Raw genomic sequence first — 13782 nt, forward strand, 5'->3', positions numbered from 1 at the left:
TTGGGTGCTTGTTGAGCGGGCAAGACTCTGAAGATAAATTTCAGGTCAAATTTCCATCAGAACCCTATGCTCAACAAACACATAATTTCAAAAACTGAAGTGAAGGGTAAATATAAATGAAATCCATTAAATTTCAGAAATAAATCCAGAGGGATGACAAAACAGATGAGTGAAGAATGAATCCACGTTAAGGACTTCCTCCATCTCTCTCTCTCTCTTTCTCTCATTAGAGGCTTATGCAAAAATCACTATTCAGAAAGAAGTAAGCAAATCCAATAATTTCAAATGTTCCAGTATGTGTATAACTATTATAAAACAGGCTAAAATTCAAACTCCTGTACATGGTTTAGTATTACTCTATAATAGATATTAATAAATTTTTATTATTCCTATTTCTAATTGGTATTGGGAAAATTTTTTAAACTTTAAGAACAGTAAACTGGCCACTATTTTGGGGATAAATTTAGTTTATAGAGATCTACCCCTTTCTAAACATTGATCTACTTTGTCTTTGACACAAACAATGCTTTGACATTAGGCATTTTGCTCATATCTTAGTTCATGCAATGCTCTGGATTAATAATGACATCTCTTTATATCAGCTAGTTGAACTGCTAAAATGATTTTAGATAAAGACTGATACGTGGGGCTTCCTGTCACCGTGTCTCCACCCTTCCTCAAGATCTCCATCCTTGATCTGGGGCACGTCCCCAGAAAATCCTGCGGCCTCACGGCCTCGCCGGTGGTGCTCCCCCCAGCTTGGGGGTCTGGATCAGCACCCACGGACGCCCTGCACTGCAGCGTCGCTCACACTGTGCCGCGGGCTTTAGGCTGGGTCTACATGCTCTCCACCTGGCCTGGACCCTTCCCTGCCAACAGAGCCACAGGCCAGCAACTTCCTGAATTCCAAGTGTGTGGCTTCCAGGCATTCCATTTTCTCCTGCCACCTCCCCACTGTAGGAATAGCTGCGGACGTGTGGGCAGCTACTTATTTTACACCCATGGGTATCTTCAACGCTAACAGGTCACAGTGCTTGCGCTCTAGGAGAGGACATGGTGGGGAGGAGAGCCGAGGGAGCTCAGGAAGCTCCCGTTCCTGAGCTCAGGCGGCTGAGACTTTGGAAAACCCCCTTAGGATGACCAAGAATGAGTTTTCCCATCTGCAAAGGAAGCCCTGTAGTTGGACTCACGTTTGAGATATAAGAACGTCTCTAGCTACCCACAAGTAGGGCAAGAAAAGTCGCATGCACTCAGAGGAGCAGAATTCCCTGGGCCATGTGCAAGGCCGTGTGACCACGGGTCCAGAGGAAGAGGTCAGACTCCCCACATACAGAATAGACTGTGTTAGTACTTTGGTTCATAACAAGAGAATTATTTCTGGCCCTGACTGCAAAGTCCACGGTGTTTTTGTCATACTTATATGCCAATAACATAAAACCTCAGGTGGGAAGAACAGAAGTCAGATTCATGTGTCTAGATACTAACAACGTTTCTGAGGATAAGTGTTTGTCATACTGATTAGCCGCATGAGAGGCCTGGTCCTTCCAGGGCACAGAATGGTGAGTGACCTTGGACCCCCGCTGGTCCGTATATGGGGGTGTGAACGTATTTATCGTCAGTGTTGAGGAACTGATGGAACACCTCTATCAGATAATGGAAACCATCATTCATTTTTCTCATTTTTTCCTTGGCCGCCAGAAAACTCAGAACACAATGTCAGACTATATCCAAACCTCTGATATATCCTGGGTTTCTGGTAAAATTATGTTTCTATTTCCCTTGCGTTTTTCCTAATTTACTCTGTGATTCAACTTTTAATTGTGCAGTTGTACATGTGTTTATCAACTACCTCAAATTGTTCATGAACTATGAACACAAATAAATAGCCAGGAACAGATTATCTTTTCTTTAAGCACACGATTTTTGAAGTAAGGTGGACCATCTAATAAAAGAAGTATTACAACGTTAGCTCAACCCCCTCAAAATTTGTACCAGGATCTTAAATTGCAAATTCCTTTTTCACAGTATTGTTTCCTTTCACAGGTATTATCCAGTGGTTGAGTCTCCTCTAAGCTCAGTCCCAGTTTCTTACAGACCCATAGCCCTACCTCTGTCACACTGAGAAAACATCACTGAGGCGGCGTGACCAGCCACTGGGGGTCGGTGCCCCACAAAGCGGCAGTCTGGAATAGGGAAGGTATACTTGATTTTGATTTCCTCATTTTCTTATGCTAAAAATAAAGTTTAGCTGGTAGGCATCATTTTATCACTTGATATCAAATGTCTTAAAAAATTTTTAAAAATTTACATTATAAATTCCCCCCATTTGCCTCAAGTTACTTTTTGTATGTTCAAATAAATGGATCTGTCCACATACTAAAACACCTTTTTACTTGGCTATGAACTGACATGATATATGAATAAAATGAAGTTATATCCCTACGAGGAATATATTCACTGAACATTTTATTGCTAAAAGACCAAAAGGATGGGTAATTTCATCAAAACCAAGACTCAGGCTGCCACTCTTGTCATATCAGAAGAGGCTGAGTCTCAGCAGGGATGAAGTAGTAGACGTCAACGTCACACTTGTATTGTGGGGTGTGTGCAGGTATTTATGTGCATAAATAGCTGTGAGAGAGGAGAAACTTTGGAAGCAGGAAATCTTTTAAAGCCAAAAATAATTGAAATCATACAGATTTGAAATAGCACCAGTTGTAAGATGTTAATGTATACATGAGTCTTATCTACTACAAGAAGCAACTTTTCAGTTTGAGAAATTCAAATGTCATCCCTTAGTTAAAAATTACTGGTAATATATAATCATCAGGGAAGTGCAAATCAAAAACCACCATGAGCTGTCACCTCACACCTGTCAGAATGGCTAGAATCAAAAAGACAAGAAACAACAGGTGTCGGTGAGGATGCAGAGAAAAGGGAACCTCGTGCACTGTTGGTGGGAATGCAAGCTGGCACAGCCACTCTGGAAAACAGTGTGGAGGTCATCAAAAAGTTGAAAATAGAGCTACCCTACGACCCAGCAATTGCACTACTAGGTGTCTACCCAAAGAAGACAGAAACACTAATTTGAAGGGATACACGCATCCCTGTTTATAGCAGCATTATCTACAATAGCCAGATATGGAAGCAGCCCAAGTGCCCATCGACTGATGAACGGATAAAGAAGATGCGGTATATATATATGTACATATATATATATATATATATATATATATATATATACACACACATATACACGCAATGGAATATTACTCAGCCATCAAAAATGAATGAGATCCTGCCATTTGCAACAACATGAATGGATCTAGAAGGTATTATGCTAAGTGAAATAAGTCAGTCAGAGAAAGACAAATACCATACGATTTCACTCATATGTGGATTCTAGAAAAACAAATGAATAAACAAACAAAAAGCAGCAATGGACCCATAAAGGCAGAGAACAACCTGACGGCTGCCGGAGGGGAGGGGAGGGGAGGGCAAAACAGGTGACGGGGAGTGGGACGTACAGGCCCCCAGTGAGGGGATGAATAAGCCAGGGGGATGCACAGGGGATACAGCCAATGCTCCTCTAACTGTGTCGTGTGGGGACGGGTGGGGACTACGCTCGTGACGATCCCGGCACAACGTAGAGAGTCGTCAGATCATCATGTTGTACACCTGAGACTAACCTAACATAGTGCGCCAGCCACACTCAATAGAAAATGATTGATACTATATAGACATCAAAAATAAAACTCAGAAAGCTTCACCTGGTGCCGCACTGACACTCCTCTTGAGAATTGGCACGTCGGTGATGTAAGTTTTTTTTTTTTTTAAAGATTTTTTATTTATTTATTTGATAGAGAGAGAGAGAGAGACAGCTAGAGAGGGAACACAAGTGGGGGGACTGGGAGAGGGAGAAGCAGGCTTCCCGCCAAGCAGGGAGCCCGACGCGGGACTCGATCCCAGGACCCTGAGATCACGACCTGAGCCGAAGGCAGACGCTTATCGACTGAGCCACCCAGGCGCCCCTCGGTGACGTAAGTTTTGAGTGGTAATTGGTTTTATGTAACAAGTCTGTAAACATTGCATTCTAAAACCGAGGAAATAGAAGTCCATAAATGTAAATAATTTGTCCAAATCCCCCCCCCACCCAGTTGGCTAGCAGCGCCGGGGAAACTCGAACCTGCGTCCCTTCCTGGAAAATCACTCTTCATCCACCGCCGCCACATGGGCTATTTCTACTAAAATATTAAGAGTTCTAATAATTATGTAGATTATGGTGCATGGCAAAACTTATGACATTATTTTAAATTAAATTAAACCATGCATTGAAAAATTGTCTAAATTGGCTGTTCCTGTGAATCTTCTCTAACATGCCACCTTCTTCACTCCTGTAAGATCTGGGGTGTTCTGTGCTCACACCAGCATCGTGTCTCAAAGGAAAATGAAGCCTGGCCATCTTCAAGCCATCCCCAAGCTAAGCCTCTGTTACTGCTTACGCGGGGACGGAGATCTCACAGGGAGACCTCGCAGCCTCGCGGGATGCACCTTGGGTAAGAATGTGCTTTGAGTGATTCTTTGAAAACTTCATGGTTTTTCCTGAAAAACTGTGATTATCAAATTATGTCTAGATGACACCTAATCTAAACTTTTTAGCCAAAAAAGTAACAGGATGATAAAGTTCAACTATTGACTAATCAAGAGATGATTAAGGGAAAAACTTGATTTCGTTCATGGTCTGCTAACTTGTTTTTCATTGAAAATATAAGCAACATGGTTTTAAAAATTTTTAGATTAAGGATTTACATGCATATACCTTTATAAAATAACATAAATACTTTTAAAAAACTAATTATTTAACTTACATGTTCGGTAATTTACTATAATATACAAGAGCAATAATAATATGATAAATTAATGTTTCAATCACAGAATTCCCTTAAAAGCCGACCTGTCACTCCTTTGGTATGTAACAGAAGTCTGATAACCATTTCATCATGGATGCTCATTAAAAATTCCCTGTCTCCTTAAATGCTAGCATGGGGACTTGGGGAGTAATTTATAATTTTTCCCTTGATTTTACTGAAGGACAATCAAAATAATTGCTTGATTTCACCCATAAATTAATGTTCAGCTGAAAAGGAAATAAAACATCAGGCAGTGAAGGAAGGTCACCCCGAGGTGCGGCCGGCACACCTGCTCGAGCATCTGAGCTTTCGTTACGTGGGCTTGGTTCTTGATGGCTTGTTAGGATGAACGACCTTAGACCTAGCAACCTAATTTGTGAAAAATCAGCTAAAAATTCATTACAGAGCCTGTAAACATCTCTAACTCCTCATAACCAACAACTTCCATTGAAAGGTACAGCTGCATTAATATCACAGGGAAGAAATTCCTTATGGAAAAGTAAATCTAAAGATCGATCTCTTCATGACTCTCAGCCTGAGGTGTGTGTGATAAAATTCTGCTATGATTTATTTTTAGCGATAATTACCTAGCCACCTGATCTTGTAGATGTTCTCCACACCCACCTCTGTTATGGACCTAAACCTCAGTATTTACAGGAACGATATAATCATTTAAGCCTCAAAGCCTCATTAGTGTGATCTGTCCTGGACGTTAATCTCCTGCCAGGACCTTCCCCTACAGATGCCCAGGTAACCAGCTTGGGCTTCCCTTCCCAATCACAGAAGCTGAGTTCCTGCAGGAAGATCAGGAAGGTCATACTCTCATCTACCCTCCGTGACTTATCACCATCCTGCAGCTACAGAATGAGCAAAGGGCCAAGGACCAGCAGGCCGTCTCAGTGGAACAGAGGGAGGTTCTTAGCACGCCACTGTGTGTGTGGGAAAATGAGTTTAAGGCTGGTCTGAATTTGTGTTATCTTATGTGTTATCGTGAATTCTGCCTGGAGACCCTGCACGTGAAACCAAAGGCTGAGTTCACATCAGAGAGAGGAGGAAAAGACAACACTCACTGTTTTCCAAGAACACCCCCCACTCATCGTCACCCTTTGGTCTGGACCCTAGACAAGCCAGGGTACACCATACATTATGAAAGAGGCGGCTGTTACCTTCTGTGTCTTGCATATTTGCCACTGACGTGACCACTGCCGTCACAACCAGGTGTGGGACAACTGCAAAGAGAAAGAGGTAATTACACGGGGCCGAGCTGCTGGGGGGGATGAGGACACTGCTGGGGGCAGGCAAGTGCGCCGCTGGGGGCGGGGGGCGAGCGCACTGCTGGGGGCAGCGAGTGCTTCGGGAGCATCGGGAGGGAGGGTACACAGACAGAGAGAAGGAGGGCAACTATTAGGGCTGCTTTTTATTAGCAGGTAACCCATCAGAGCAGCCTGGCAGGAGCAAGTCCCCGGTGAGCCCCAGAGTGCCGTCTGCCCGTTAAAAGGCATGGATTTTCTAAATTGCTAATGGGGATACATTTTGCCCACAGAGCACTAACCTGAAGAGCTCTTGTATGGCTGGTTCCACGGGAACTGCAGAGAGATGGAAAACAGATAGAAATTTATCATCTATCACACATCCCCTCTCCCACAGAACGCTATCGAGAGGGTGGTGTCAGACCCGGGTCCGAACGGACGGTGCACACAGCTCCGCAGGACGAAGGGGTCCCTGAGCAGGGCTTTCAGGGGCTTGGGGATGCGTGGACGTACCTCGAACCCCTTTGGACCGTGTACGATGGCGCTTCTCCTCGGTGTCCACCTCCATCTGTGGACAGAAGAGCATGCGGTCAGTGCGCAGCTCCCGCCTGCGAAGGCCAGCCGGCATGCCCCCGAGCCCCAGCATCTTAGTGGCTATGGGGGAGCCCTCTATGGAAGGCGCGTGGGGAGGAAAGCATCAGGCAATCTAATTGTGTTACTTAAAAAAAATCAAAGCAGACCTCGACCTTGCAGGGAACGCATCATCGGGAGGCCCCGCCCTCGGTAACAGGGCAGACTGACGAAGTTTCAGGGGCAGACTGTTTACCCTTTTCAAAGACGGATCAGGATATACCTGGGTTAATTCTGAGCTGCCTAATTTGTACCAAGAACACAAGGGATAGACGTTGCGTGTGCAAGCAGGTACATACATGTAGTCTGGAACCGAAGGTGTGATCCGATCACACCATTAAGAGAGGAGGAGGTGGGTGCAGAAGGAGGACGTGTTTAACTTGGGGGCTGACTCTGTGTCATTTAGCTTTGGATACAATCGCCGCCCACTTTGGTCTAAGTTGTCATGTTATGCATCCTGGGGACACAGGCCCTCTGCCCACAGTAACAGACACATCTCACACTTCGGAGATTACAAAGCATTTTCCTGTATTACCTTGTCTGGCCCTCACAATGATTTTGTAAGAAAGGTATCTTTGTTATATCTATTTTATAGATGGGACCTGCCCAAGGTCTTCCAAGTAGAATTTTTGGCCCAAGGCCCTGAAACCAAGCCACCTGGCCTACGCATCATCTTTAAGCCGAGGGACCACTACTGGACAGGTGAACAGTGTGGCAGTGTATTGGCTCACCCAATATTTCCACACGTATGTGTAACATATACACGCAAAGCTGCAGAGCTGGAGAATTTCGCTCAACACAACAGAGGGGCTGATGAGAGAAGAACCGTAAGGACAAAACTCCTCCGATCACAAGGACAGGACATTTCACCCCCATCTGTGACGTCCTTGCCCATCCAAGGCACCCCAAGGCAGAAGACCGGGGCACCCCAAAACGTCTTCCATGCCCCGTTCACTTCCCCCACAGGTTAGGATGAGGAGGACATGATGGCGCGCAGAAGGGTCGTGAGATGCACGGGGCTCTGTCAGACTCACGTGAAGCAGAGAGCGGGCAGATCAGCTCTAACAACGACTGCTCCTAAGGCGCGATCCTCCACAGAGGCAACACCAAGGTGTCCTTGCGCTAAACCGGCAGCCCCCGATGGGGTGTTCCTGACAACTGACTACCAGCTGATTATTTATTAATACTGTTTGCTGAGTCTGGCAGTAGCACAGGAAAAATACATATACTAAAAAGCACAGCTCATTTAATGAGCTTAATATCTTTTAATGGGAGATGTGTGTGCAGACCCAGGGTTGTGCCAGATTCAACGAAACAGGAATTTGAGGAAAGGAGAAGCTAGTGTGAGGCGGGTCACTGAGGAAAGACTTCATCGGGGAAGCTGTGGGATTTCAGGGCTGTCTGTGAAAAAGGGAAGATTGTGTTTTAGCTTGTGTGGAGACACTGGAAGCTGTTGCGTGAACGAGGGAGGGGGTCTGTTTTCTGGGAAGCGGGCAGGTCGGGGGGGTGGCGCAGGCCAGGAGAGACAGGCTTGATGCGCAGCGCAGGGCCGAGGCCACGGGGAGCGCGGGGAGGGGGCACTCTGAGCGTCCGCAGACCCGGGAGGGGCCCCCGGCAGACCCGGGAGGTGTTCTGGAGCACGCGGGCTGGGGAGGGGCCTCACAAGTGTATTTTAGAAAAAATTAATTGAGCGGCAGTTTGAGAGCAGGTGCGGGTGGGGAGGGAAGGCAGAGATGGGCCGTCTGAGAAGGAGCGCTGTGCTGGCCTCCGTGGAGATGGCAGCTCACTCCGTCCAGGGAAGACAGATGGAGGAAGAGGAACTCAAGAAACGTTTCAGGGAAAAGGAGCATGATGCAGCGGCTTGTTTGCCCCTCTTTTGGGCACCAGCCCCTCCTCCGCGATTTCAGCACAGCCAGGCTCGGGGCTGGGATCCCCAAGTGCAGGCACGGTTTGTGGATCTGCAGGATAAGGCCACAGCACCTCCGGATAACACGTCGATGCTCCGAAATCACTACTCCACGTGGGAAATTTTTCCGAACACTGTAAAACTGTAGCAAAGCAGATCGGGCCCACGTGACACGAGGCAAATGTGTGCCAACGTTCAGGAAGGTGATGGGAAACAGACTGCGTCCCATCCTGCCATGCTGCGGACCTGTCATGGGACCGGGGGTGCAGAGATAATGGGCTGAAATCCTATTCTTTAAGGAGTTCAATGCTGAGTGCTAACGGGGTGCCGGAGGAGATCACTAGAGACCTGTTCCCACCGGGGCAGGTGGAGCTTGGGTGCACCATGTCTAACCCATCCTGGGAGAGAAAGTGGGGCTTCCTGGGGGGAGGGAGTTTGAGCTGAGTTTTCAAGGTTAATTGCAGGTCTGAGGTTAAAAGTGGGGGTGTGTGTTCCAGGCAGAGGGAAGGGGCTGTGCAAAGACCCTGGGGTTTGCAGGCCTGGGGTGCAGTCCGGGGCTCCGAGGAGGGGCAGGGCTCAGGGGTTCACAGTGCAGGCCACTTGGTCCCTTCCAGGAGCATCATGGGCTGCTGCCACAGCCTCTGATGGCAAACTTGCCTTTAGAAACCCCCCCCCCCCCCCGGCTGTAACTCAGGACCGAACTTGTCACAAGGGGGGCTGAGGCTGCCACTTCTCTGTGGGTATTAAACCGAAAAACTTGGCCTCATTAGCTAATTCTCATATGGTTGTATAAGACTTATTTTATTTTTTATGTTTAAATTTTTAATCCATCTTTTTACATCTAGAAGGACAATCTTATTTCCTTCCAGATACAGTTACTTCTGCCACTGATCACTCATTAAATACAGAACCCTTTCCCCAGCACCCTGCAATACCCTTCCTGCTGTGCGTTCAATTCCCACCAGACCCGGGTCGGCTGGGGGGCCATTCCAGCCACTCCTATCCTTGTTTGTTCTGGGCTCATCCTGCGTGAAGTTTCAGGCTCTAGAACGAGTTCTGCTCTCTGTGCCGGTTCCTTGTCATTTATAAACAGTCCCGCAAAGCACCCAACGTACAGGAGACACTAAGCAAATGGGGGTTCGTTTTTCTTTCTCCTGCGAATGAACCCCAAAACCGAAGAGCTCAAAACTTTTAAATTTTGCTTTGACTCAGATGTTTCAAGGTGCACGAATGCCAGCAAGTTCAGATGAAGCAGAAAGCGTAAAAGTCATCACCCAGAGCTTGAGGCGTGCTTCCATCTCTGACGTTTACACCCACAAGCTTATGGTCAAAGACCACCTGACACCACGGGCTCGTCCACACATCTGCCTCCTTGGGGACCCTGGGCCTGCCCGCCACCCCCAAAGGCAGGCTTCTGCTGTCCCGCGGCTTTCCCTCCCCTGGCGGCCGCCCTTGGAAGCGCCCCGGGCACTGTGCTTCGCAGTCTGTTCCTCTGGGGCCCTGAGACCGGTAGCAGGAGCTCCACTGGACGATACCATGACGGTGAGTACGAGTTCGCTCTTCCCTGGGGCCAGAGACCGTGAATCCCGCTGTCACGGCTCAGGTTCCGACCCCTTCGCCAGTAATTCGCATTTAGCAAACATACCCTCACGCCCACCTTATCACGAATGCTTTTATTTGTAAGTCCAGTGCTTATATTTAGAATAACAAGAGGCTTCTTTTAGGAACCTTAAATCTTTTATACTTAAAGAAAAGTCTCAAATGTAAGACATCTACTTTAGAACCAACAGAAGTTACCAAACTGACTTATTGAAGAGAGAGTAGGCTAATTATTTTATAATATGTAAAGTTTACACTTAGAATCAGGACTGAGTTTATAATTTTCCCCTCTCCCCCCATCTCCCCCCAAAGTGCACACTTTCTTCAGGTTGAGGCCTCATGAAGATTACAGAATATTAACTAATCAAAAACTCAGAGGTTCGTTACAGTCCCGTCAGCTCTTGGAAGCTGCTTTCCGGCAGTGAACAGCTCTTCAGGCCATAGCAGCGGGCCCTGGGGAGGGGCGCCGGGGGTCCCAGCTCAGCGGGAGCCCGCTGACGGCCACCCTGCACTCTGCACACCAGGAGCCTGCTCCTTCTGGCAGGACCAGGGTGGGAGAGACGGGGTCTCCCTGGTACAGAGCTCGGACTGGACACAGCTGAGCCCTGAGCTCTCTCCCCCAGAGCTGCCCCTCAATTATTCAGGAAGCAATTACCCATTTCGTCAATTAGCCAGACCCATCTTTCACCTCCTGCTGCTCAGCATCCGGTTCTTTCACTGCTCATTCGCACCATCAGGAGGACTGTGCTGTGCGTGAGCAGGAAGTGAAGTTCATTGACTAAGTGGTGACTCGGAGGAAGTCTGGGCAAGGAATAATGAAGAGAAGCCAGAGCGTCCGGCCAAATCAAGAGCGCAGATCAAACCACATGCCCATGTTTTTCCCGGCGCTCTTATTCCCATGAGCTACTGTCCCGAGGGTCACCGAGGCCTGGCCCTCCATGTCCACTGTCTCATGACACACACCGCCGCCTCCACATCCCCACCCAGACTCAAGGAAGTCTCAGCTCATAAAAACCCATCTGTGAAGATCAGCAAGAACCAGACATTCTCTGTGGTTGTCCTCCTTGAATTGCGTTTAGAATAAGTACTATAGCAATTAAAAAATTTTCCCCCAAGATGACAAAGTGATTTTTAGTGAATTTAATGTAGTGCAAATACATTAAATTTTAGGATTTCTGTCCAATGTTTATATTAAGTGACAGGATGGCATATTGTTAGGATGTTGCAGAGTTAGGAGAGATGGACGGGTCATGCGCCATGGTTTGTGACCGTTTCCTTGTTAGGTATCCAACCTCACAGTTTGGAAATGAGGAAAGACGAGGTGCATAAAACAGGTGGCAAAGCCTTGACTTGTCTGCTCCTACTTCTCCTTGTCCTTCCTAACCTTTCTCAGTGAGCCAACCTCAGCAGAAGGAGGCCAGGCCCCGGCCCTGCGGCCTTGTCACCGGATCGCCTTGCATACATGTGCTTGGTGAGCAGAAGCTTGGCGCCAACAGGGGCAAGAGAGAGGAAATGAGACTAGGAATTATCTGAGCAAAGGAGAAAATGCAGACTCAGCTAAGCAGCCTCCTCCCGGGCCCCCGGAACAGAGTGTGGCCCAGTGACCCAGCAGGGAGCCCACCTCTGTGGGACCCGCGTCCCACACTTGTCACCCATGGAGGGAACGCAGGGTATTATGGAAACGAACATAACTGAAATTCATTTGAATGAGAAGATCTGGGGGCTAATTATGTTGTGAACTTGTCGATAAGCTTAAGTAGGTGGCATAAAAAAAAAATTCAGAAAGTCATTATAAAAACATGGCTGCATAAAACCTGACCATGACGGGAACGGAGCAGGGAAGAGCAGCTTCGCTTGGTTTGTGGATTGCCTGTCATCAGGCCTAAAAAGGCCTGAAAAGGTAGGCCATGCACAATGTCAGGTTTTGATCGCAAAGTGTCAGACTGTCCTTGGGCTCCCGTCCCCAGCGCTGGCTTCTGCTAGTTGCTCCCCAGATGGAGGCTCTGAGTGGCAGCAGTTGGGGCAAACACTCAGCCGTGGGGCAGGAAAACGTGGAGCCCGGGGGGCAAGTGGGTGAGTCTATGGCGGCCCGTGCTTGGCTTTGGTCTTGAGACAACCCTGGGAGACTCCTCCTCACGACCACACGCTGGGCACGCCCTGGCCACGGAGGTGGACACGGGTTGAGTGCTGTGGGGGGAGGGGCCACGTTTTCAAAGAAAAAGTATAGATTTGTGGCCTGACAAATACCACTCATGCTGTCTCCTAGAAGGGCAAGAGCAGTGCTAGAGGCAAGGTTCAAACCAAATTACTGGGCCTTCTGGGACATCAGGTGTGCCTTTTCTGGCACACCTGAAATCAGAGTAGCCTTGGAAATGTGGGACGGGCACTTGCCCTCGGGGCCCACAACTGTCACCCACACAGTATTACCAGGGAGCCCCAGAAGGAAATCCTCCTCAGCAGCACAGGCCAAACCCTTAATCCACTTCTGCACCTAGTCTGGGGCTTCCCACTTGAAAAATAATGCAACGCGTCTGCGTGGTGGTCGGTGGAGTGTCTGACTCTTGATTTTGGTTCAGGTCCTGACCTCAGGGTCGTGACCGTGCCCGGGGGGAGTCTGCTTGAGATCGTCTCTCCCTCTGCCCCTCCCCCGCTCTCGCTCTCTCTCTCCTCTCTCTGAAATAAATAAGTCTTTAAAAATAATAAAAAATAAAAGCAATGCAACAAATCCTAAACACAACCCTTAGAAACTAGCAATCATTGCAATGATGGTCGGCAATAAAAATGTCCTGAAACAGGAGCCCTTGAGGGGAAATGTGTCATCTTGACACAGGAATTTTGACAGCAAGGCGAAGGGATGCTGTGAATTTGGGCATCTGTACAAGAGGGCCCTGTGCTGACCCCTGAGGATCATGGATGAACCTCGTCTCTTCACCCCAAGACCTGCCCGTGTGTTGGGGGGATAGGGCTCGGCCTGACAGAGGCCGGAGAACAGCCTGATGAAGTTCAGGCCACCCCTAGCCCTCCGAAAGTAGACAAAGAAGACTGGCGAGAAAGAGCAGGTCTTGCCCTTGAGGCACGTGGACACGTGGCAGAAAGATTCGCAGGCTTAGGGCAGGCATCTATACGTTTTGGTAAAAGGAGTGAATTAATGAACGAAGGAAGGAATTACAGGGAGCTAATGATTCGCTCAGTCAGCTCCGTTGTTTAACTGCTATTTATTAATAATTTGATTACAGTTTTAAAACTTCTGTAATACAAATAAAGAGCTGAGCAGAGAAATATCTGCCCCCCGTGCAGACAGGAGATGCCTCTGCTTTTCTGCAAGTGTGTGGGGCACTGGGGGCAGCGCCACGGCCACGGAGGCCTGTGTGCATGCTCACTGGACTGCACTCGGGAATGGTGCCACGGCCACGGGAGGCCTGTGTGCATGCTCACTGGACTGCACTCAGGTGTGGTGCCACGGCCACGGGAGGCCTGTGTGCATGCT

At 48.0% G+C, this 13782-nt stretch overlaps 1 protein-coding gene across 4 annotated transcripts in view; it reads right to left on the bottom strand.

Annotated features, from left to right (window-relative positions):
• Positions 1-6728, bottom strand: part of LOC118007339 (myelin transcription factor 1-like protein) — a 138663-nt gene extending 131935 nt beyond the window's left edge. For all 4 annotated transcript variants that reach the window (XM_035000368.1, XM_035000367.1, XM_035000369.1 and 1 more), the window contains exons 1-3: positions 6674-6728; positions 6463-6496; positions 6077-6139 (exon numbers count right to left, since the gene is read on the bottom strand). In XM_035000368.1, the coding sequence (XP_034856259.1) occupies positions 6077-6139; positions 6463-6496; positions 6674-6728 (152 nt within the window). The remainder of the gene's footprint in view (positions 1-6076; positions 6140-6462; positions 6497-6673) is intronic.
• Between the last annotated feature and the right edge of the window lie 7054 nt (positions 6729-13782).

The sequence above is a fragment of the Mirounga leonina genome, unplaced genomic scaffold (assembly GCF_011800145.1).
Source record: "Mirounga leonina isolate KUSES-001 unplaced genomic scaffold, KU_Mleo_1.0 Mir_118, whole genome shotgun sequence".
NCBI lineage: Eukaryota > Metazoa > Chordata > Mammalia > Carnivora > Phocidae > Mirounga > Mirounga leonina.